Consider the following 25,276-nt stretch of genomic DNA (forward strand, 5'->3'; position numbering starts at 1 on the left):
ATTCTGTATAACACAAATGAAGATATTTTGAAGACTGCTTTTGTATTTTTTTTCTAATGTGGTTGTCAATGGTTACCAATGACTGTTTGTTTACCAGCATCCTTTCAAATATGTTTTTTTGTGCTTATCAGAACAAAGAAACTTATACAGATTTGAACAGCTCCAGGGTGAGTGAATGATGACAGAATTTCATCTTTGGGTGAACTATCCCTTGAAGTATGAATAGCGTGAAACATGGAGCAAGATAACCCAATGTTAAAACCCCTATATTATCAACATTAACAGTGAAATGTCCATAAATGTACAATAACGCCATAAGCGTATAATTAAGCATAAGGTCTTGTAATAACTGGACAGCTCTAATAAATACACCAGTCACAAGAAACCTTCACTTTATACATTAACATTGTTTTATTAAATCATTTTAAGGCCACTTTGTTGTGTGCAGACATTGCGAACAATAGAAACAAATGCCCTGGATTAGAATCACTTCCCTCGAAGAACTCAATTTCTAGATTATTGAAGCCCATTAAGGCACATTTAGACACACACCTGATTCATCACACCCCACCTGAGAAGTGCACGCCTCTGACCTATTCATATCACTCCAACCCGACCTTTCTTAAATTCTAAAGTATCTCATATGAATTCATAAGAGTGATCTGAGTAATTATCAAATATAGGTATTCAATGTGATACAAAAGAATATGCATCATGGAAACACTCATTACTGATTAATGGACCAGATTAAATTACATTTACCATTAACAAAAGAAAAGACTATTACTGTTAAAAATAAAACATGCTTTCCACAAAAACAATTTTTTGGTATCTCTGCCTTCACAACATCCAATATTTTTTTTTAACAATCCAACACCAAAACATTGTAGATGAGAAGTTCCCAACAGCATACAAAATGCATCCAACAATTCCTTCCGTCCTATTCGGAGAGCAGCAGCATACGTAACTACCAACTTGATATGATAATCGAGTTCTCTCTCGCAAACATCACACACACATTTGATATGCACATACGAATTTGTTCACTCACTCGACGTGATGCTCAAAAGCATCCAGCATCCAGACACTGGACCATCCCAAAGCAAACGACATTTAGAGATGAAACAAGGCATGTCAAACATAGGTAAAGGAGAACCTGTGAAGGCCATATTTCAGTCTAGTTCTAAGCAATCGGAGCAAAACACCTCAATTTTACACCTGAATCGAAACATGAAAATGTACAAAAATAAAAATGTACAACAATGAAATGTCATTGTGTCAGGTCAGTGGTCTTTCGCAAATTTTCAATCACATGGAGCAGAAAAATGTGTCTAGGACATAATTCACCACATTTCGATTTTGGCCCCTGAACTTCTCACTACTATGTGTCTAGAACCAAATATCTTTTTATGACGGTAATGAAAATGAGGCGCAATAGTCCTACACTCCCTTATCCATAATAGTCATCAAACAGGCTTTATTTTCTTAAATTGTCTAATTTCTGATAAACATAATTGGTTTTAATTGTATGGTTAAAAATGCCAGGTTTCGTGATATTCATCCATTAATCAAGCAGCTGAAATATGTGAAAAGCTTTTGGCTAAAGTGCTTTGCTGACCAATTTAGCTGGAAACCTGAAACTTGTTAAACACGTATTCAATTAAAATGTTTGTGTAATTAGGCGTGTTCTGCAAACATGTGAGATGGTTGCAAAAGCTTTAAGGACTAAAGCTTGTGATCTTTATAAAGTCAACTAAATTGACACACCGTCACAATGCGTTCTAAACTGACATGACACGGTCACTAACCATGTGAAAAGACAGATATATTTGACACGCCTATCTCTAACAGAGCCAAACCACAACACAAAAATCCAGTAAATCAAATAAAAAAAAAACATGCAGATAAAATACTATGAATAACTCGTGAAAGCGAGAGGCAGCCCTACGATTATAAAGCCAGTGGTGTTACTAAGAGTACCAAAGGCAATCATGACAACTTGAGACGCAAAATTAAAACGAAAATGTATGTAAAGTGGTTGTTACAAAAAAATAAGACCAGTTGTGATCGATTCGCTCGAAATGGAAGATAAACATCCTATACCTCCACCCACCTGAAAAACATTACATTACATGTCAAGGGTATTAGGGTACTCACAGAAAAATGCAGCAGACACTCACAGAGTAGTGCAGCAAACAATGTTGCTTATGCAGTACATCCGCCTGCTTCATTTCTGACACAAAGCAGAAAACCTTCTCTATGTGCTGGTCCTACCCGAAGGGCAGCCGAACCTACGCTTCAATCATCATGAAAGAAATGTAAAAAGAGAGTGCAGCTTGATTCTAAGGCAACAGAGGTTTATAGCGGTGCCCTCGGGCACAGCATGTATGAAAAGTCTGTCTGTCAGGAACGCATCGGCCCAGCATGAGCGGCTGAGAAAGAGGGCTGCAAGACCCTGACTGATAAAGTGAACCAGTGAGAGAAAAGTCAAACTTTGGAGATGGCAAGAGAAAGGGAGATCGCTATCGTGGCACCACCGTCGTTAAGGAAACGGGAGGGTCTGTAGTGCGTTTAAAGGCATGAGATCCTGTTTGATTCACTGGCAAGTGGAGAATTCACTGTGCAAGTGGGGAAAGGGTTCTGCAGGCAGTGCAGAAACATTGCCGTTAGGACTCGGGTCTATGGGATATTAAGTAGTAGTTCTTTTTGGTGGATGTAGGCCCGCCTCCGTGCCGATGTTGACGGTGATGTTGGTGTAAAGTAATTGATAGTCCCGAGACATGATCTCGTACTCCACTGTATTCATGCCGTCATCTCTCCACGTATGCCGGGTCTTTGCCAACATGTTAAACCTGCATGCAAGACAAATGGCTTAGTGTATCATCTAATAATGGGCATAAAATCGTGAGGATGTCGTTTTATTAAGAAGTTAATATTACATTGCAGAGAAGTTTCTCAGATACTCAAAAATAGATTTTACCTTTTAGGATTCACTTCATTCCCTTTGTCATGTTTGTGTTTGATCATCTTATATCGGCCCACTTTTAGAGATGGACGACTGATCAGCATTCCTCCAAGTGATACGCTGAAAAACAAGAGAAAGGAAGACGTTTAAGGAGGGATTGTTAAGACATGGGAGCAGAAAAGCAAGATGCTCCCCGCACTTCTCAGAACTCATGGTACAGCGGGTGAACAACACCCGGATGACATCTGCTGAGATTCTTTGCTTCACATAAGGCCACAAGAGTGCAATGCCAACAAAACAGTTGCAAAATGTGTGTAAAAGACAATTTTACAACAAATATCTTTCATATTTAATATTCAAAGTGTTTTATGTCCACCACCTTAAAAATTAAAATATTAAACTGTGCTTAATCCCAAAATTTCTTTTAAATGAACACATTAGAGAGCAGTCTTAATCTCAAAGTGGACCCACCTTGCGACACCCAAATGAGCACCACAGCTCTATTCATCATCACAGCATGTGCGATAGACTACAGCTAAGACCATAATACACATAATTCACACATAATACACAAAAAAATTAAGGGAACGTCAAAAGCACAATGTATAAGTTCCCAATGCACAAAATGTTCAAGCTAAAACTCTTCAATAATATACTTCGCATATTGTTGTGAGAACAAAATAATGTGACAATGGTGACAATGAAAGCCTAAATCATAAACACATTTAGGGCAGGAATTACAGTATAATCACTGTAAAAAAATGAATTCAGGCTGATTCAACTTGAATTCAGAAACTCAATGTTAGTCAGTAATGTGAATGGCCCCACGTGACCGTATGAACGCCAAGGAATCTCTGGAAATACTCCTGGTGAGATGGCAGTAGTCTCCTCCCAGACCTGGACCAGAGCATAAGTGAGCTCGTGGACAGTCTATGGTGCTACATGATGGCTTCGGATACATGAGATCCCAGAGGTTCTCAACCGGGAACATGAGGGCCAGTCATTGGCATCAATGCCTTCATCATCCAGATACTTCATACTGCATGGAGGTCTGTGAGACCATGTAAGGATGGTCCTCCCTAGACCACCCTTGCTGTTGCCTCTTCATTGTATCTGTTGCCACTTTCATTTGCACAAAAACAAGTAAAAATGGTTCACAATCACTCATGCTTCCTTACAGGGTTCATTGATATTCCTGAAGGTTAACTGACTTGGTGTAATGCTAGGATGATCATGTGTTTCCTTAGTTTTTGCATTTACACCGGCAGATGTGGAGGACATTATGAACAAAAGGTGACGTTTCAGGATGGTTCAAAGACAGGTAGCTGGATCACAGCTAGCACCACAACAAGAGAAGACCCCCCAAACAGAAAACTCTCTATACACACACAAACAAAGCATCTGCCACATGCTCATCCACTCTCGGCGCTAATTCACACACACAGAAACCACAAACGCTCACCGGATTCCAATGTCGTCGTCCTCGCCGCCCCAGCCCCAGTAATTGTTTGGGAAACCGTTCATCTTCAGGTACTGATTGGGAGTCAGCGCTGATACGCCTCCAAAATACATCTTGTAAGGCAACCTGATAGAAAACATGCATGTAAATTCTTCATCAGGCTAGTTGAGTTGAGTGTGTCAGATTTGCAAAACTCGGGTTCATGCAAATGAAATTCTAAAAACTGGCACGACGCTAACAAAGTAGCAAAAGGATCCAAGAAAATCAATCCCAAGAAAACAAACACAAATAAAATGTGTGATTTGCATAAAAGCGTCTACGAAACGCATCAAAATGTGAATGACTGACTTGTAGCCAAATTTGTCCATGGCAATAGCGGCGTGTTTAGGGTGGTTGTCGCAGACGTAGGTGTTGCGGTCATCCTCTGGAATGAGGTCCACGTCGTGGTAGAAAATGCAATCCCAATCTTCTTCTCTCATTGCCTCCCGAAAACCCACGTTCATCAGCTTTGCTCGGTTAAAGGTGTAATTCCCGGCCTAGAAAGTAACATAAACGTATTAATATTGGAAAGAATGATTTACAATGATAAGAACCAGACATACACGGATTTGTGATTTTGTGGGTGTACAGGTATGTTACTAATAAATCAATAAATCATTAATAATCACAAAGCATTCAAAATCAGCAGGTTAGTCAGCTGTTATTCAAAATATAAAACTCATCTGAAAATATTTTGGAGGTGGTCAGGAATCAGAGGCCAGTTTAGTGAGGATTACAGTCTTATCCATGCCCACTTGATATATCTGAGTCCTGAATATAAACAGAGAGACGATTTTCTTCTCACGGTAATGCATTGTTTCAAAGTCCACATTCTGGCCTCGCTAAAAAGAGCTTTCTGATGTTTATTAGTGTAATATGATTGTGTAATAGAGGGTTTCAGCCCAAACTTTACTTCTGGTAGACCTCCACAAAGAATCAATAGCTATCTCTTGAGTAGTTTTAATGTAATTTAATACAATTAATATATAATAACATCAGGACCCGGCATGAAGCTGACCGTACATTATCCTTTCATGACGGATGAAGAAGCTGGACAGAATATTGATAAAAGATCAAATATTATATTAGTTATTACTTTATTACATCATACCCTTAAAGGGATAGTCCCCCCCAAAAATGAACATTTTGTCATCATTTATTCACCCCATTGTCATTCAATGACTTGTGCTGAAAACATTTTTTTTTTTTTGTGGTTTTGTGTCCATACAATAGATGTCCATGGGAGCCAATGTTGTTTGGTTACTAAAGTGCTTTACAATATCTTCTATTGTGTTCAAAGGGGTAGCAAAATATCCATTGCAATGCTCTCACCAATAGACATTTTCTCAGCAAGGTCAATCCAATTCCAACAATTGTATCTATTTAATTCTGTACAACCACAATCCTACATAAAACGGTATTAACCTTGAAATAACAAACGGTATGTAACCGAAAGATGAAAGACATTTAAATCTAGTATAATCCTGCATTAAAAAAACCAAAGGAAAATTTCCAGTATTCCTGATAAAAAGAGATAAGCTGAGGCGGAGCAAAATATGACCTCTGAGTGACCTTGCGGAGCGAGCAGTACAGGTTTGAATGTAGATAGAGACCTATAACAGGATCAAGTGCTTATGAAGAATTATCTTTCACCAGAAGGCACAGTTGAGTTGGGTAGTTGGGGTTTATATTTGGGATGTACATAACCAAGCAACAATACATCTTTGTACAACATGTGAAACTGTGAACGCAGGGTCTATAATGAACGCTCACCGAGCTCCAAACGCAAGTCCGCTGTGGAAAACGCACGTGTAAATGAAAAGAACCCACCTGGTGAATGACATAGATGCCGTAATTGAGCTGTTGACGCTGAAGGAAGGGATGCAGGTAGTAGAGCAGGAACTTGAGGTGGTGTTCTCTGTTCCTGTGGGGAATGATAATGGCAGTACGGTGCCTGGCATCACAGTTCGGAGGCCTGTAGCGCCCCCCACGGATCACAAGGGGATTCTTCCTCTCCACCTCGGCGAGCGTCAGTTTGGAAGGGAAAGTGACATGGATTGGTCCACCTGAATGCAAAAAGAGAATTGTGAACATGAATAACCAGTCTGAAAAGAGGAAAAACGTCATGCTAGTTTAGTTTCACACTGACTTGCTCAACTGTGAGTTTACTAGGAAATATCACTCACCAATCAAAGGTGACTTTTTAGGGCAGTAGGGCATGTCGTCTTTATTCAGAGTGGGTCCCAAAAAAGAGAGGTTAGCATAGACATCCGTCTGGTTTCGTCCATCAGCATTTCCCGCTGCAGAATCGGGCTTACGAAAAATACGGAAAAAATATGACACCCGTTTCTGGTAGCTCTCTCTTGAGAGAATTGCCATGACGACCAACTGGACGCCCAAAAGCATGATCAGATAGCGCCATTTGGACTGCAGCGAGAACATGGCGACGGAAGCGAGCAACAGAATCCGTACACCGTGTCTGAGAGTCAGAAGAGCTGTTTAGCTGAGTTCGGGTTTGATATGTGTGAGGAACTAGACTCTACGGTGGATGCATTCCTTTGTATACTTCAGGCTTTTATATCAGCATGCCAAAAAAAAACAAGGATCGTGCATCAGATATGGTGTAAACATCAGCTCGATAAAGGCACTACACGTGTGTTTGATGAACCGGTCAAGGAGGGATTTCATTTATCCTCCTACAACCGACGTTCTCACCGACTACTGGGTTTGATTCACTTTGCTAGCTTCAAGTCTTTCAGGCTATTAATATCTGAATAGAAACTCCCAGTGGTCCTCTGGCGTTTTCATGATTCGATCTACCGAGCTTTGTCGAGCTCCTCCAAAGCTTCAGGAACCGGGAGAGCTAGAAGGAACCCGACTGTTTGTTTCTCGAGGGTCCTCCACAGTACCGGTCACGAAAAGTCACGTAAACCCTTCATGGCCTCTACGGAGTTAATCATGCCATAGCTTTTGCAAGTGTATTGTGTTTGTGAGAGAGAATGTGTGTACGTGTATGAATCTAGGATGCTTATGGGGGCAAACAATAAGGGGGAGGGAGTATATCTAACACCCTCTGGGTATTGTCTCCGTGTAGGGGGAAGGTCCAACGCCAGCTGGTCCAATGGAAGAAGTCAGTGCCTGAAAAACAAAGAGAAAGAAACAGTGAAGAGACTTCACATAAGATGGTTTATTTGCCTATGTCTGCAACTAATAAAAAAAACAATATGAAAGAAATGGATTCATAAGATTGAATTTAATCCGACATGTTTGAATTGTTCAAAAGTTCTACCAAAAACATCTGTTGTGATGCTTTTAACTTTAATTGACTTTGAAAAGCAGAAAATTTACCATCAGATGTTTATGGACTAAACACATGCATTTGTAATACATGTTGCAAACATTGGCTCCTGGCACTTTCCCAAAAACATTATTTTTACAAATTTAATAATACAATTTTTAGTGTCTGAATTCTTACTTTTAGTTTAGTTAAACTTAAGATACTAATCAGATATTGTGAAATAAAAAAAAAACTATTTACCCCTAATTTCCAGGTTTAGCAAAAAGTTTACATGAACATTGCAAACACTATCATTTTGTGTAAGTCCCCATTCCATTTCTTTAAAATGTGTTAGATGACTAAAGCCTTTGCTTGGTTCAACATATGGCTGACATCCCAGACACAGGCCTTGTCCGTCAGGAAAAAGCCAAACACCTTCAGTAGGAACTCTGTTACACCAGAGGACGACTTTGGCCCGAAAAGCCACTTTGGCACCACTGGGAATTCTGTCCTAGCACCAGGATCACTGGCAGCGTTAAACCAAATACAGTTAATCTGCTTGATACAATCAGATGGATCTGTTCACAAATCAATTACAGCTCATTAAATACATGAGCCTAATCTACAGAAGTGTGCCAGGATTACAAAGGTAAAATATGTGGTGTGCGCACAGGAATGCTCAATTACATTTTGCCCAATTGTGAAGATCTTTAATCTATTCCTCTCGTCATACGTTCCCTCCCTTCGTAGTCTGCACTTGATTAATTCCATACAGAGCTGGGTGTTATGACGATACGTAAATAAAAATGATTTAAAATATAAAATAATGTTTCTATTCCGTGTGTACAGCAGAATGTAAATAAGTGGGATGTGGTTAACCAAGTGTTCTGCACGTGACGAAGAAACATTAATCCACATCTGCATTAATCCACAAACAAATAAACAAATCACACTTTCTTTACATTTGATCTGTAATCTAATAACCAGTGAATCTGCTCTGTTGCAGCGCTTTTTTTGCTCGCTTACGTTTATCTATCTTTTTCTGTCTTGTATTCTTTTTTCATCCCAAGGTTAGGACCCAAAAGACATGATCTCTACATGGTACTCAGTTTCAAAACTGTTGGCCTGTTTTAACTTTAGCCATATATCTTGTCTGTTTAATATTTTACACATTTACAAAACATGAACTGCAATTAAACATTTAGACAGAAAGGCCACATTAAAAGTAACAACAATCCATAACTTCAATTTTTAAATAGAAAAAAATGTCACACTTACAAACCAAAAGTAAACAGTTATTGCCACTTAACATAAAGCTGCACTCGGTTTCTTCACAGTGACGCATGTTCTTCAGCATTTTCCCATTGATAAAAACTTCAGTACTTACGTTTCTTACATTCAAATTTCCTTGCTGATTCTCTTGAGGTGTTATTGTCTGAGAAGCAAGATCACCTTGTTTTTTGTGAACGAGAGTAACTCCCTCATCACTTCCCTTCCTCACTGTCATCATTTCCTCCCTCTCAGCATTTACATAAAACAGACCAACTCATTGCTTGATAAATGCGTCATCTATTTGCCTGCTTGGCATGCTCGGACACAGCAGCAAGTAAGAACAACTTGCTATGACAGCTGACGCCACCCCCCATCAGCAGATATCTCTGAGGCATCACATGTCAGATTTTTGTAACAACATTAAAAACAATCAACAATCAGAAGGGAGGATTTAACAGCCACATTTGCAGAAACAATTATTAGCATGTGCGACTTAAGTATCATAGATTTATACTTCCGGAAACTATGCTCTTTTCCAGGACCCAGCCTTTTGCTGTTTTAGAGGCCTTGATTATGTTTTTTTGGTGTTTCACAAAGGATATTCATGTTTCTAATTTTAAAAAAGCTTTATATTTCAAGTCTATTGTTAACCGCTGTCCCTCTTCTCACAAAATGACTGAATTTCTTCCAGGCTATGTAAAGTCCCTCCTTCCGAATTGTCCCACCCATACCATATCAGCGAGCATCAGCTTCTAAGGCTGTTGTGATTGGTCTGTCCCCCCTCTGTTCACATGTATTCATAAGCTTTGGCTTCTGGCAATAAACAGTCACAATTGCGTCGACTTCACTTTATCAGTTAAAAATATATGGATCGATCAAAGTGTAACGGAGGTCTGCTAGTGCATGTGCGAAAGTCAGTCTTTGTTAGAGACCTCACATTTTTTCCTACTATGGCGAGGGAAATGACACCGGACTGATTGGCGTCAGGCCGGGTATATTAATTAACACTAATAACAGAAGCGTTAGTCTGCCTTTTTATTTTGGACTAGAGTTGGATAATAAAAACAAGCAGATTAACCAGGAGTAATTTGCAATCAGGACTTCAAAGGACATTTTTCATAGAATTGTTTTAGAGGTAGGATATGAGCGCACACACAATATCAATGTATTAAAACAGTGAAAGTAGTTTAGCACGTAGCTCAGTCAAATGTTTACAATCTCTGATAACCAAACACTACTCCAGAGGCTCTTCATCTTCTCTAAGGAAGACCTCTGCACTTTTTGGGCGTATTCCTTTGGCTTGAGGTTCTTAAATGAACTCAGAATAGTGACATCATAAACCCGTGAAGTAGAGGGCTGTGGTCCACTTCCAGCCGTTCTCTGTAGTCCTTTAAAAGCGAATTCTATTAAAGATGATATCAACACATGTGGTTTGACCCTGTGCTGGTGACCACACACTTTGGTCTCAATTTCACCCATTAGGATGAGCATTAAAATGGTTATTTTCTACAAATGTTTTGTGGTCTGCATCTGTGTCATGTTGTCTACCAGAGAAAATCACTTTGGCTAGTACCTTATTATGCATGAACAAAAAGCTGTTCTTTTTCCAGTTTGCTACACACTTTTCTAAGCTAAGCAGACAACACTTCAACTAAATGGGTAAATATATGATTTTTTAATTGTCAACTAAGTATAACCATAAAATTTTGACATCATGTTTTAGCGCAACATTCATTTGATATAGTTAGCACAAGAACACTTTAGATTTCACAGTGATAGATCAGTGTGGGAAATCAAATCAATGTGCTTAGACCCAACAAATCATTTCACTTATACACTTCTAAAGGGGGAGATAAAAAATTCTGCATGTGGAGGTTTACATGCTCTATTGCACCACAACAAAACATCATTTCAATTGCACCTTTGTAAAATTTGACAAATCCAGTCATTAGCTGTTCCCCAATGCAGGCTTGTATCATCATGGCAACTCATAAACACTATTTCAGAAAGACTGGTGCACCTTAAACCTAAAAATGTTGATTTACTGCCAACTTGTGCATTTTTTGTGTTTGCTAAATTCACGGTAAGTGATCAGATCAGACTGTGGGTGGTTCAACTGTGCGCAGTCTGAGAAAAAAAATTGTCTCAAATACGGTACAAACATAGTAAAAAATAACCACAGCATTGCTTTAGTTTGTATAGTATATAAGCTTAGTGTCTGGGCTGGAACAAAAAACTAAAATTTAACTAAGCCACATTAAGACAGTAGGGAAAGGGTGTTGAAGCAAATATTAGAAAGACAGGATAGAGAACACATTCTTTAAATAAGAAAGTTTCTTTCTCCTTCCTTCCATCAGTCCCTTCTTACCAAACAAAGAAAAGGGGGAACATGTGAACGGCTTTGCACATGTGCCACCTTCTCTATTCTGGATTAAAAGGGACTGATGCCAATTCCACTAGTCAAGACACATCTTTTTTTTTTACTTTTCTCTTCTCTACGGCAAGTGTTATGCATCTTTACATATAAGGCATAAACAGTACAAAATACTGCCAGAGGTTTTGAATATATTAATTATACACTGAAAAACATGCTAGAATAGGCAGATGAATAAGTAAATACAAAGTCCATTTACATTAAATATACAGACAGATTGCCAAACCCCATAGTGACTCATGTGGCTATAGTTGTAGAGAAGAACAGAACAATATTTACACATTAACAGTCCGGCTCAGCAGCTGAATATTCAGCCAGGATCTTTACTGGTATTTTGGCAAAAATCTAGCAGTCCCAGTCAAAAATGTCCAATGTTTTTCAACTGACATCTTTGTATTCAGATATTACTTAAAGGGACATTTAAAAAAAATCCCATCCTTTTACTCTCAGGGCATCTTATTTGTATATGATGTTCTTTTTTCAGAATAATGCAGTCAGAGTTGTCATTCCACGTATCCTGGGTATTCCAAGGTTTAGAATAGGAGTGAATAGTAAATGAGATTTTGAAACTCTAAAAAGTGCCCCTAGCGGCTTTGTGGGTTTTATTTAAAAAAAATGATCGTGACTAAGATTGGTCTTTCGTCCAATTTGTACCATAGCGCTTATATTTTGGTAGTTTAATCCAACCTGAGCAGCAACAAAAACAAATATTGTACAATCATACCCCTACTTTCGCCACTATACATCAGCCAAATGTGCAACATTTGCATAAATCACAGAAAACTAAATGTTTGCATAACTTTGCAAGGCATAAAACATGTACTTAAACAATACAGCATTCAAATGTTTCGTCAACTGGCCCGAAACTCTGACCCTGAGTCATTAGACCATAATTATTTCTGTACTCTTCTATACCTGAGAAAATACGAAAGAAAATTATAATTCAAAGCCAATAATGATGCAAATCATTCCCCGACAATTACACAGCAACATGCTGAACCGACAAAAGGCACTTTTAAAGAGAGCGACTTATGAATTTAGAAGTGCAAGGTTCTGTGAATAAAAAGCTGAGAGGATTTAAACCTTAAGAATCTTAACTCCTCTCAGGACAGCGAGACGAATGATGGCGGGAGTTTCCCGGCATCTGGATTGCATGTGTTAGAATAGAAGGGCAATAAATGAAGAATAAGGAAACGAGGACCTTCGAAAAGAGGGAAAGATCCTGGCCTGCTGCCAATCAAAAACAATCCCACATACTACGGCTTCACTGTCACGTGGGTTGGGCTTTACAGTGCGACATATATGCATTGAACGTGCTACGAAAAATCTATCTGTACCAAGAATACATTTAATAGCAAGTGTTCGATACAGTTTGGCAGGTACATAAGACAGAGCCGCTGTTGGAAGGAATAGAGAATGTGAACCCTGACGTCACGCTCTATGTTGCATGTTGCTATGGCACCGCCATCTTGGGAGTTTAATGCTCCACTGCTATTATTCTTTTGATATGTACCGTAACTTGTTTTGTTGGATATATGGAGAAATAGAAAGTAAAAGAAACATGGGCTTTTCCTGAAAGACTCTGCATAATGCTTTTGCCGTTTTTAACACAACAAGATCGACCTAAAAGTAACATTTCCTAATCAAACAAGAAAAACAAAACACCAAAGATGGTGCAACATTCAACGTGGCGTGACGTCAATTAACAAGCTCTATAGCACAAGCAGAATTCTTCTATTTAAATATGTCATCTGCTTGTTCTGCGTGTGTACAAGTGACACTTACACTTTAACATTTTATAAGCGTGACTCCGTGGATTTGTATGTATATCACTATACGAGGACATGAACACGTGAACTTCATCCATAGAGCTGTTCTGAGATTATTTTACAAGCATTTCCCTGTTTGCTTAAAGCCACCATATGGAAGCCACCGTCAAACACACCTCAAGCGTCTTTGCGATGACCCGCCAAAATAAAAGTCTGCTTAATTTGAACCGTAAATGTATAAACTGTAGTAAACACTACAGTTTACTTTAATATTTACTATGATAAGGTTAAACACTACTGTAGTACCCAAGAATTTCACTATCATTAAATAATAATTATATTATAAATACTATGGTATACAACAGTTTTTATGGACAAATGTATCTACTATTGTAAAAATAACACATTGAAGATACAAAACTCAGAACAATTAAAAAGGTAAAAACGAATTTGGGAAAAACTAAATATATATGGCACTACTTTTTCCATCTGTATGTAACATTAATGTCCTTTGTCATTCACCTGCCTATTTATGTAATGAACTGCACTTTTTATACCTGTGCTACACCTATTTAGCCTATGCTAAAAACTTTAAGCCTCTGTGGCACCAGTGCTATGTGTAAAAAACGTCCAGCCCTGCACATGGGCGCAACATTCTTTAATTTGATTAAAGTGAAAAATAAATACAAAGCATGTCTTATAGCATGTTGTAAAGCAATTTGGTCAACTTCGGTTGTCTGTAAACCGTGCTATATAAATAAAGGTGTATTTTATTGTATTGTATTGTATTTTGTATTTAGAAATTGTAAAGCTACTAGGTAGAAGCTGTTTCTATAGCGATTTGTTTTTAACGGTGACAGATTAACCAACGAGTGGCCAGGGTGGGATGTATCTTTAATGATATTTTGAGCTGTTTTAAGGCAGCAGGCACTGTGAAGGTCTTCTAGAGGGGGGAGAGGGCACCCAATGGTTTTCTCCGCAGACCTGTCAACTTTCTGAAGCTGTTTTTGTGTGCTGCGGTGCAGCTGGAAAACCACACACAGAGGCAGTAAGTGAGAATGCTGTCGAAGGTGGATCGGTAGAATCGACACTAACAGACTCTTGGCAATGTTATTACTCCTGAAGACCCTCAGAAAGTATAGTGTTTACTGTGCTTTCTTCACCAGTTTTGTTCACGCCCCTGGTCAGGTCTTCCTTGATAAAAACTCCCAGAAAACAGAAGTCTGTAATCCTCTCCATACAATCCCCGCCGATCAGTATGGGTTGAATGTTAATTTTAGTTTTTCCTGAAGTCAATGACTAACTCCTTTGTCTTTGATGTATTCAGGAGCAGGTTGTTGTAATTGCACCACACTAAAAACCGCCGTACCTCATCATGGTAGGAAGACTCATCACCACCAGAAATAAGTACCACCCCCTTGGTGTCATCTGCAATTTTAACAATTTTATTGCTGACATGGACAGGGATGCAGTCGTGTGAGTAGAGGGTATAGAGTAGGGGGCTCAGCACCCGGCCCTGAGGGGATCCGGTGTTGAGTCTGATGGCTGTCGTCCTGTCAAGAAGTCTTTAATCCAAAGGCATGTTGAGTAGGGCAGACCCAGGTCCATTAGTTTACACACCAGCCTACAGTCATTGTGTCTGGTATCAGATTGTTTTTCTGGGCAAAGGGACTATAATGGACGATTTCAGACAGGATGGGACTGCAGACTGGGAAAGTGACCTATCAGGCAATCCACTGACATCCATCCATATATATATAGCAAAGCCTCCAAGATTGTTTAAATACACACCATTTGAACAACAAGCATGTATGACAGCACGCTGTCACACTAGTCCAGCGGCTCTTCCTCTTCTCTAAGGAAGGCCCCGCCCTTTTCTTGGCGTATTCCTTTGGCTGGAGGTTGAAACCACTCAGAATAGTGACATCATGTACCCGGGAAGTAGAGGGATGTAGTCCAATTCCAGCAGTTCTCTGTTGTCCTTGAAAAACGAATTCAGCTAAAGACAAAATCTCGCTTGGCACTGAACTTTGAGCTTTATCATTTTGCAGGTATTATTTATGCTCTAACAGCAACATTACACGCTAACTAAAGGTTGAAAAATGGGATGGCGAGGAATGAGACCTTTAATCTATTAGTCAGCTCTTTAGAATGCTTATAGTTTCACATGGAAACAATGAGAGGAATCCAAGATAATTTTTCGTTATCATGAATGTAACAATAAAAGCAGTGCTCAAATTCAAAGGATCTTTAACCACAAAGCATTACCAAAAGCTTTATTTGAAAAGTCGTTAAGTGGATGAAAACAATATTTATAAACCCTCATTTATTTCATCAGGTTGGTCTATTTGTGTTTTTATCGCTTATCTGTGCATCATTAGACAGTAGACATTTTAAAACAAAAATACCCAAATTAGATCATATATATAATATATATCTATACAGGAATATAGATGTTCCTGTAAAAATGTGAATCACATGTTTTTATTCATGAATTCAACAAAAGCAACATTTTTCTGATTTTTCACACAGCCCTCATAGAACACCGAGCAGTGAATAACTAAAACTCACTCATTGCAAGGATGACAACAGAGGTTTAAAATCTCAGTACAGTTTTTACACTACAGTCACAGCAAGTAAACAAAGCCAAGCCCTGCTGGGGATAACTACTTCAGAAACGAGCAGAAACAGATAGATGCCGCATTTCCAACAAGATGAGCATTTCCAAAAGATCTTAAACAGATGTACTGGAAATAACTTATTTCATCAAAACCTTTTAGTTTTAGGAATAACGTGTTACTCACAATCCCTTGGATTTATAACACTTCGTACAAGAAGCAGATATGAACATGTTAGACACCTTTGACCTTTTGCACTTTCCAGTGACTACTCTGCACCAGCGCAACAAGAAACTCAGGGATATCAAATGCTCTGGTGTTAGCAAGAGAACCTGCTACTTGGACCTGTATCCAAGCGATAAGATCCCAGGTGACGAAAGATGCCAAGCCATTTAAAACAGCCCACGTCTCACCCAGAAAAACAAAGCACAGCGATTCATTATCGCACATAGCCTTGCAAAAAGGTTAGACAGCAGAGTTCACAAATCCCTGCAATGTTTCCAACTTAAACGCATCTCAGAAAGGAGAAACATGGATTCTTAATGGATAACGGGGATGACCTCTTGTCTTAAAACAAAAAAAAAACGTAGTCTATGAAAAACTAACTTTGTATATTCTTCAATGTAAATCTTTCGTAAAACCAGACCGTATAGACATTTTAAAGAAATCGACTACCGGCTCAGTTTTTCCTTATTTGTGTATTGTTATGTTACAATGGAAAATTTCCAATTACTCCTTACATTTTGTATATTAACAAGGAGCATCCATTAAATTATTGTTTGAAAAAAAAAATACAAAACAAGCAGAGCTTAAATTGTTCAAAAAATTGCAAAAGCCCCGTAATCCTCATTGTTCCTTTACGAGTATAAATCTTTTCACGTTGATATTATTTAACTTTCTTAACAAAGTCGAACTATTAGTTAAACATTCTTTATCTATATTACAGATTAGAATTTGCATTGCAAATGTTTAATCGAGCCTCCGGTAACCTCTGCTGAAAGTATGCTATACTCATACATACTTCCTGGTTTTAAAAAATTAAATGCTTCTGAAAACAGACGAAAAGCTAGTATTATAAAAGCATTTTTTTATGTTAAACTGAACTAAGCTGCAGAACCCGTAATTCCGCCTTAAATTGTGTGGTAAATTGCGTAACCCTGAGAAACCAAATTATACAGACACGAATTGTCTGAAGCCCTGAAGAGATTGTGCCGATACTTCACCAGAACTGAGTCAGGATATTGAACTAACAATCACCAAGAACTAAGTTACCTGATAATAACAACCTTGGAATGCTTTACAAGAGAGACATTCCGTTATTTTGTCCAAAATAAATGCTGTATAAAATAAAACTTCACATAAATAAATGCTCAAAAAACATGTTAAGACATGCCAAGTATTGGTCTTAATTTCCCTTTCTGATCCCCGTGACATAGGGAAACAATAACGTGCCCTCAAGATAAATACAAATAACGTTAGACGCATAACTGCAGGTCTAAACAGCGGATTTAATAACAAAGTACTGCTGCTGAGACTGGCCGTACTGGTGCTAAATGTGTCATTACAGCGCAAATAACATTACAAAAAGCCATTACAAACACAGGCTGTTTTTTCAATCCTGAACTTGGAAGGAAACGATGGTGAGCCGCCCACAGTCACAACGCCAGCGCCGTTAGCAACAGCAGGCTAACACAACTGGGGCTTATCACATACTTACTACCCCTAGAAAAATAAACATCTGTTAAACCCACCCGTTGAGAAAACATCCCGATACGAGTATTTAAGACTTACCCGATTAAACTCGAAAAGCTTGGTGGACTATTCAACGAGATTTTCCGTTACTTATTCCTATTTTTGATGACTTCGTCGACTCGCTCCCCCCTCACGGGTTGTCCTGTCGGAGTTGAAAGCGCCCAGCATGCGCAGGAAGTGATGCACGTTCACGCTGCTGTGCTGTTGGTGGTAAACGTGTGAGCGCGCCTTAAGGTCAAACATTTGTTAAGAAAAGTGAAGTTTGCGTGTGTTCCCATGCCAAAATAAAAAAGCTGTTCCGTCCCCGTTTCATGTTTTAATCTCTAAATGAACACAATGATGCTTTTAATAATTGATTTCTTCTATAGATTTTGTTGACTTTGACTCAAAACTTTTTAATCCTGCTGTCACTTTAATAGATGAAAGGGATCTTTTGAATTAATCAGAGCTCTAAATCATTGTACTGTTTCACATTATTTCCTTCAGTTAGAAATTATGTGTAAACAAAGTCAAATGAGTTTGAGTATATATTAGCAACATATATTTTCTCTTAAATAACCCACCCAACAGGATTATACACTAATCACATACATATACGTTACATAAACTAAATAGTTAGCATCACAGTAAGGTGGGGGCATTCTTGACATAATCTTTAAAATCTTTATATCTCAAATAAAGCCATGCACCCAGACTTGTTTAACCAGTAAGCCAATCTAATTCTAGTGACCTAGTGGGGGACTGCTTGGTCATTGGTCATATGTAGTGAGAAAAGAAGTTTGTGTAATGTGAATTTGACCTTTGGGGATCATTAAAGTTGATCTTATCTCATTTTATCGTATAGCTTTTACCAAAAAACTGGTCTGAAACATTTATCCTGTACAGCAATATAGTGTGTATTGTGTTTTCTCATGTCATACAACTCATCTCAATCTTGAACATTCCTGACTGTTTAATAACATTTTGTACAATATTTGTTGTACCGTGTTAAACATCGATTTTTAAACTTCTGTGTTTGTTTTCATAGCCATTTATACTGAACTGAGCTCTTTGATTTCTCTACCACAAACTTTGCACAGAAATACATAATTATACAATCTGATATTTTATTTCCATTGGCTCCTCTCTACACAATAACATTACAGCTGTATCTGATCTGTGTGATATTTTATAACCACACTCCGCCCTGTGTTGAAAGGCAGAACTACAACTTGACACTGAAGGGGTTAAAGGGATACTTCACCCAAAAATGAAAATTCTGTCATCATTTACTCACCTTCATGTTGTTCCAAATCTATTTAAATGTCTTTGTTATGTTGAACACAAAAGAAGACATTTTGAAGAATGTTGGACAGCAAACAGTTCTGGGACACTTTTGACTACCATTGTATTTTTTCCAACTATAGTCAATTGGGGGGGGGGGGGAATCTGCCTGTTTATAAGCATTCTTCCAAATACCTTTCTCTGTTTTCATCAGAAAAAATAAATGTATCCAGATTTGGAACCACTCGAAGGTTAGTAAATAATGACAGAATTTTTTTCTATGGTGGACGAGGAGAGAAAGAGGGATTGATAGCCAGTGGAAGTCTGAGATCAAAGAGCATAACAGATATAGACTTCATTACCAAATTGTGGTTTCATTAGTATACATTACATAATTTTTAGCTTTTTAGAGTAAGGAACTTTGATTCTTTTTTAAATTGTTTTACTACACCAATGGCGTTGAAAGGAGCGACTGGAGCAAGCCAATGGGAACTTGGCACTGACAAGACAACTTTAAAGTCTTGAAATTTAAAATCCCCTATATTATGACATTTATGAATTTCAATAGAAAAATTCAAAGCATTCAAAGTGCTGATGAGTGATAGCTGCCAACTGCTCCGGGTGTATGTGTGTTCACGACTTGCAGTGAGTGAGTTCATTATTCACTTATGGATGGGTTAAATGTAGAGGTCACCATAGGTGACAATAGGTCACCTTCAGAAGACAGGTCCAGTGGAGGATAATTAAGAACTGGCCAGTGGTGCGGAAAGAAGAAGCCAATGGCTGTGGTTGAGGTGGATCGACACAGCATGGGCTGCTAGATGTCCTTGTTACTATGCTATACACACCCAGGTCTGATCAACCTGCGGTGGGCCTCCCTTGGCTGAGGGTGTCTTGTGATAAAGGGCCAAAACACCCAATGAGGCGATGGGATGATGGGAAACATACAAAGGGCATTATCAGCAACTAAAATATTATCAGGAGAACCTCATCAAAAGGCATGTTTCACCCAGGATAATGGATGTGATTAAAGTGGGATCGGACACACAACTTGTGAGATGGCTCTCTGATAATAGCATGGAAAGGTTAGTGTGTAATGCATTACTATTATAATTGATTCCCCAAACACAGAGGATGCCTACCCAACGAAACCTCAGACCGCCTTTCCTCAATTCATATTCTTGACTGCTTCCCCCTGTCATGCATAAAGCGTGTGAAACGTCCTATTGAAAAATTCAACGATGCTGAAACAGTGGGATTATAACACCTAGTCCGATTAAACAAATCATCACTGCTTTTAATTGGTTTAAAATGATCGGAAAAAATGATATATATATTTTTTGCAATGTTAAACAGAAAGCATACAGCGTAGGTTAGTTATCAAAAACGTCTTTATTTAAACTTGTTTATGGAAAACATCTTAATAGTTGTATTTGTGTTGTTCCTTCTTCAATAAACAGATTACATGCTCACCAAATGCGCATGTTGATGCATCCATATTTTTATGTGTAAATAAATCCTGTGAAATCAAGTCCCAGTACAAGTAGTAAACCCTGAATGGATAAATCAAGGTTCAAGTGTTACATCCTTAACAATACGCTGTACACACAAATAAAGGCTTCAACAGGATAAGAGCTAATGCCAAATATCTAGTCAACAGTTGCTCTATTTGTAGAACTCGTGTTCCTGCTCATCCTTCTTAATAACGGTCTTGTAAGCCTTCTCAAAATCCTTTGCCAGCACAATATAACGGTTTTCACGCACAGCAAGCATTCCAGCCTGTACATAAAGAAAACAGCATAAAAAATGTGAATGTGTGAGACAGTGACTTTTCACAATATAAAAAAACTAAACTCACCTCCTGGCAAATAGAGTTGATATCTGCACCAGAGATCTTGTCAGGCCTGGCAACATCTGCATTTTTGTTAAGAACGATAAACGAGAAACGATATTCATAATCCAATAAAAAGCATCCTTACTTTTAGTTTTTGTTTTTTAATGCCAACTTCAAGTAAATCTTTTTTTAATTCCAAGAAATAACTCCAACATTTTGATACAGCACTGCAGCAAAAGATAAATTAAACTATGAAATTGTTCATTTGGGGTCAGGATACAGTCTTCCAGGTCAACTTCCTCTGACAAGTTCATCAGGCCAGTGATGGTGGAAAACACTAGACGCTTCTGTCGACGGTCAGGTAGCGGGAACTCAATCTTACGGTCCAGTCTTCCAGGGCGCAACAAGGCTGGGTCTAGAGTGTCAGCCCTGTTCGTGGCCATGATGACCTATTATTAAAACAGGCGTGAAACCGAAAATCATCAGCAGGATAAGGAGAGGAACACGCACTGCACACCAAGAATTAAGTTGATTTTCTACCTTCACATTCACATTCTGATCGAAGCCATCCATTTGATTGAGGAGCTCAAGCAAGATTCTCTGCACTTCTCTGTCAGCTGGAAAAAAGGTGGTTTAAAACAATGAACACACATTAAATTGAGATACTATTGTTCTGTAATATTAAATAATTGACTTAAGTTAGTTCTTCCTCGATTCTAACTAAATCAACCAAACCCTAACCTATTAAAGCCCTACACTGCCAGGGAACTAAACACATGCTAAAGGTTAAATTATTTGCTTGTACTTAAATTTTGTAATTAAAAAATAACATGTTTGATGCACGCGTATAACCTAGGGTGAACTTACTCAAGAGTGGATTGAACTAACTCAAATCAGCTGGTCTGAAACTGAAAACTCAGAGTAGCGATTCTCTTGAGAAAATTTACATTTACATTTAGACATTTAGCAGACGCTTTTATCCAAAGCGACTTACAAAGAGTTTAGAGCAATAAGCGATAGTTCATACAGGAGCCATAATACATTAGGTGCCAACCCAAAGTTACTGGTTTCAACAAAAGCTAGACCACTACCTGTTGAGAGGGTTAGTTTTTTTTTTTCATTTGTTTGTCAAGTATTCACAGAAGAGATGGGTTTTAAGTAGTTTTTTAAATGTTGTGAGAGATGTGGTTGAACGGAAATCAACTCAGAGTTCCGATGTTAACTCGCTGTTGGTTGAACTTCCTTATTGAAACGGGCCCCAGAAAAAGCCCTAGCAACAACAACAGGTATTAAGTATGAGATATCTAAGAGGGAGTCATACCTCCAGTCTGTGCATCAAAACGCTTAGTAGCAATAGCATCAATCTCATCAATGAAGATGATGGCTGGGGCATTCTCTTTAGCCAGTCGAAAGACATCTCGTACCATGCGCGGACCCTCCCCCAGATATTTCTGCACAAACTCTGAGCCCACAACACGGATGAAGGCCGCTGAAAAAAGAAAAGACCAACTTAAGCGTAAAAGCTAAATCAATTTCTGTACCATTCACAGACTTATAAAAGACAAGTGAAAAATTGAAAGATGCTCATCAGACATGAAGCTAACCTGTAGTGTGGTGAGCTACAGCTTTTGCCAGCATAGTCTTTCCACAGCCAGGGGGTCCATACATAAGCACTCCTCTGGGTGGGTCGATACCAATCTTAGAATTGAACAAAAGTGAGTGTAAACTAACAAATTTACTACGCAATCTGTTTCCCACAAGCCCTGGCAATAATGCATGCATGCATGTATTCATTTATGAATGAACGAATGCACATGCACACCTGTTTGTAAAGCTCAAAATGTGTAAGAGGGAGCTCAACAGCCTCTCTAACTTCCTGTTTTTGGATATCCATTCCTCCGATTTCAGAGTAGGTCACATCTGGTTTTTGATCTAAGGACAACAAATCAAATCACAATGACTACAATGTAAAGACAATATTGCTGCAAGAGCTTTCCAGAAAAAAAAATGAATGAAACAACACCTTCCCATCATTCTAAGTGTAGCTGTTACCTGATGTGAGCATCATGATGCTGCTGTCAGCCTCTGGAGGAAGAACATCCACCAGCGCATTGCTGTGTTTGTGCAGAGCAACAGACGCATTGGGCTTCAACAGTTCTCTGTCAATTGTGCTCAGAATTCGAACATAGTAATTGGAGCCTGTAGGAAGAAGACAGTTCACATGTGGCATTAGGTGGAAAACACAACAACCAAACCTTTAACACTGCATTTTTGATGCAAGAATTTATACTCAATTTGGTTATCGAGTTATCTTAAATCACTGAAACCTCCCGAAACTTCTAAATTGACAACGCCTTTAAATATCAAGATTAAACAATTCACCTGTAGTTGAGCCCACAATAGCAGTATTCTGGTCAACCGCTTCCAGAAACTGCCCAATAACCAGAGGGATGCTCTGTATCCTCTTCACCTCCTCTTGGGCATGAAGGAATTCCTTCTTCAGGTTCTTCTGCTCATCTTTAATGTATTCCTCCTGCACCTCCAAAAACTCTAGCTCCTGCTGCAACTTCTGCAGTTTGGACATGAGAGAAAATGAAATTGGCAGTTAAATATCAACAACGGTAACAACAGTAACAGGATAGTGTGTCAATATCGTAGAATGAGCTAAATCACAAAACTAATCCACCTTATATCTGCTGTAAAGGTCCTCCAGATCTTCTGGTTCAGGAGCCAAGAAGGACAAGCCAGTTTGAGGTCTAGAATTCAGCAATGCCGGCACTTCATCCTGTTGGAAAATAAAACGTTAAATACATAAATATAGCTGTGTAGTTCAAGTCCACAATTACATCTATGAGCCAAAAGCAAAATAAACACTTCACAATAATTTCAGTTAATTTCAATGTTAAACATGATATTATATACCAAAGAAAACTAAATATAAAATCAAACTGTTAGATATTAAAATATTTAGACGTGCATATTGACATGTCAACCTACTTGAATGCTACTGCTCTGTTAAAGGTTTGTTACCGAGTTAACGTTAGTCATTTTCTTAAAAATACTATTTTAGCTAACAAACAACACATTTTTGAATTGCAATGCTACATGGCTAACCAATAGCCTAAATTCTATAAAAACCTATTTAATGGGTAAACTCGTACACTGTTCATTATGCGATCACATAAAGTGCAAATACGGAAAAAATTATACATCTGAACTGAAACATAAACGCCTCAATCGCTATTCTTTAAATTATTGTGAGCACACATGCTAACGTTAGCTGCTGTCAGAGAATGGCATGACTGAGCATTTGCAGCGAACTGAATGAATCGGCACCTTTTTACTGAGGAATTAAATCCTAAAAGGCTTATTTATGCTGTATGCGCGCTTTCTTTTTATACACTACTATATATTTCAGGTAAATGGGATGTAAACATCAACTCTCGTCTTTAAAAAAGCCTAAAAAGGCAACGAAAAACTAACCTGAGGTTTTTCAACCAACACTCCACCGTCCTCCATGTTTGCGTTGTATCAACTGACGTCACGCTGGATTATATATCCGGAGTCCAGTAAATCATCACATGGTCCTAAAACCCGTCCTTTCCCAACCTTATGCCGTTTGGTCTCGTAGTAAGGAGGAGAAAAACGACATAGGTATTTATAGAAAAAGTATGAATAAATATATAAATAATCGCTTTGGCCATAAAAAGGCATAAATTTGTAGCTACCAACACGTATTGTGTAATGTTGTTATTGTGGTACAGCACAAAAAGAAAGCGTGGCACCTCCTAGAGGTTAGTAAATTATATTACATCTAGCTTTAACGTATTTTGAACGTTTTGTTTAACTTATATCTTTGAAAAAAATTATAAAATCTTGTAATATTTATTTACGGGTTTATAAACAAAAAGCCATTAAAAGAGTATGTATGTAAAATACCCAAAGGACTTGTTAATGTTGTTACCATGCTCTTTTAACCAGCTCGAACTTTTTGCATTTGTTTTTAATTATATTGTGTGGCTTCTGTCGATTTAAATTTTCATTATCTGATTTGATATGTTTCAGTTTATAAATAAATATAGTAGTGATCAGAGGAAGTGCTATTTATAATATTGTATCATATAAACAGATAAGCTTTATACAACGTGTGTGTATTGTAGAATTAAAAAAAGTAAAAAAGGATAAATAAAGAACAAAACTGAACAAAACTTTTACGTCTTTAAGGACTGTATATAAAAATCATACACGATTTCATACTAAAATAGAAATGCTTGGTTTTGGATAAGGACTTCAGTATAATCTGTAGGTTTATGTTAAAATAATCATATGTTTTATATTCTGATAGACATATACAAGGTCAAGCTGTTGACTAACGGGATTTCTTCCATTTTTTAGATTCTAGCTAGAATAATCTGTTCTGGAATAATCCGTTCTTTCGAGAGTCAAAGTAGGCCTACAGGAAGCTGAATATTTAAGATCACGTAAATTGCGTTTCGTACATAGCAATGCTCACTTTAAATTACAGTATGGCTGAAATTGAAGGCCGTCAAATCATCAATTTACGTTGACGTTACGACTTGATATATTTAACGTC

At 38.1% G+C, this 25,276-nt stretch overlaps 2 protein-coding genes across 2 annotated transcripts; both read right to left on the bottom strand.

The window, feature by feature from the left end:
• Positions 1-387: 387 nt before the first annotated feature.
• Positions 388-17,752, bottom strand: si:dkey-199f5.8 (beta-1,4-galactosyltransferase 3). The gene is made up of 7 exons (XM_056762558.1): positions 17,625-17,752; positions 6,650-7,601; positions 6,294-6,529; positions 4,773-4,960; positions 4,428-4,550; positions 2,981-3,085; positions 388-2,852 (listed from the first exon to the last, which is right to left on the bottom strand). Exons 2-7 carry the CDS (start codon positions 6,903-6,905, stop codon positions 2,690-2,692), a joined length of 1,071 nt encoding a protein of 356 aa, XP_056618536.1. The 5' UTR covers positions 6,906-7,601; positions 17,625-17,752; the 3' UTR covers positions 388-2,689.
• Positions 17,753-20,221: 2,469 nt separating this feature from the next.
• Positions 20,222-24,244, bottom strand: psmc4 (proteasome 26S subunit, ATPase 4). The gene is made up of 11 exons (XM_056762310.1): positions 24,166-24,244; positions 23,369-23,467; positions 23,065-23,251; positions 22,735-22,881; positions 22,505-22,614; positions 22,287-22,380; positions 22,004-22,171; positions 21,223-21,299; positions 20,963-21,131; positions 20,707-20,762; positions 20,222-20,627 (listed from the first exon to the last, which is right to left on the bottom strand). Exons 1-11 carry the CDS (start codon positions 24,199-24,201, stop codon positions 20,514-20,516), a joined length of 1,257 nt encoding a protein of 418 aa, XP_056618288.1. The 5' UTR covers positions 24,202-24,244; the 3' UTR covers positions 20,222-20,513.
• Between the last annotated feature and the right edge of the window lie 1,032 nt (positions 24,245-25,276).

Source organism: Triplophysa dalaica, chromosome 12, assembly GCF_015846415.1.
Source record: "Triplophysa dalaica isolate WHDGS20190420 chromosome 12, ASM1584641v1, whole genome shotgun sequence".
NCBI classification, from domain to species: Eukaryota; Metazoa; Chordata; class Actinopteri; order Cypriniformes; family Nemacheilidae; genus Triplophysa; species Triplophysa dalaica.

Bases quoted from the DNA above. Each gene is read 5' to 3' on its own strand.
- si:dkey-199f5.8 (XM_056762558.1), bottom strand. From the start codon at position 6,905: ATGTTCTCGCTGCAGTCCAAATGGCGCTATCTGATCATGCTTTTGGGC. The intron at 6,530-6,649 runs GTGAGTGATATT...TTTTGCATTCAG, and splicing joins TAAAAAGTCACCTTTGATTG to GTGGACCAATCCATGTCACT. The intron at 3,086-4,427 runs GTGAGCGTTTGT...CTTGTTTTTCAG, and splicing joins GACGACGACATTGGAATCCG to CGTATCACTTGGAGGAATGC.
- psmc4 (XM_056762310.1), bottom strand. From the start codon at position 24,201: ATGGAGGACGGTGGAGTGTTGGTTGAAAAACCTCAG. The intron at 21,132-21,222 runs GTAGAAAATCAA...TTTTAATAATAG, and splicing joins ATCAGAATGTGAATGTGAAG to GTCATCATGGCCACGAACAG. The intron at 20,763-20,962 runs GTATCCTGACCC...ACAAAAATGCAG, and splicing joins GGAAGTTGACCTGGAAGACT to ATGTTGCCAGGCCTGACAAG.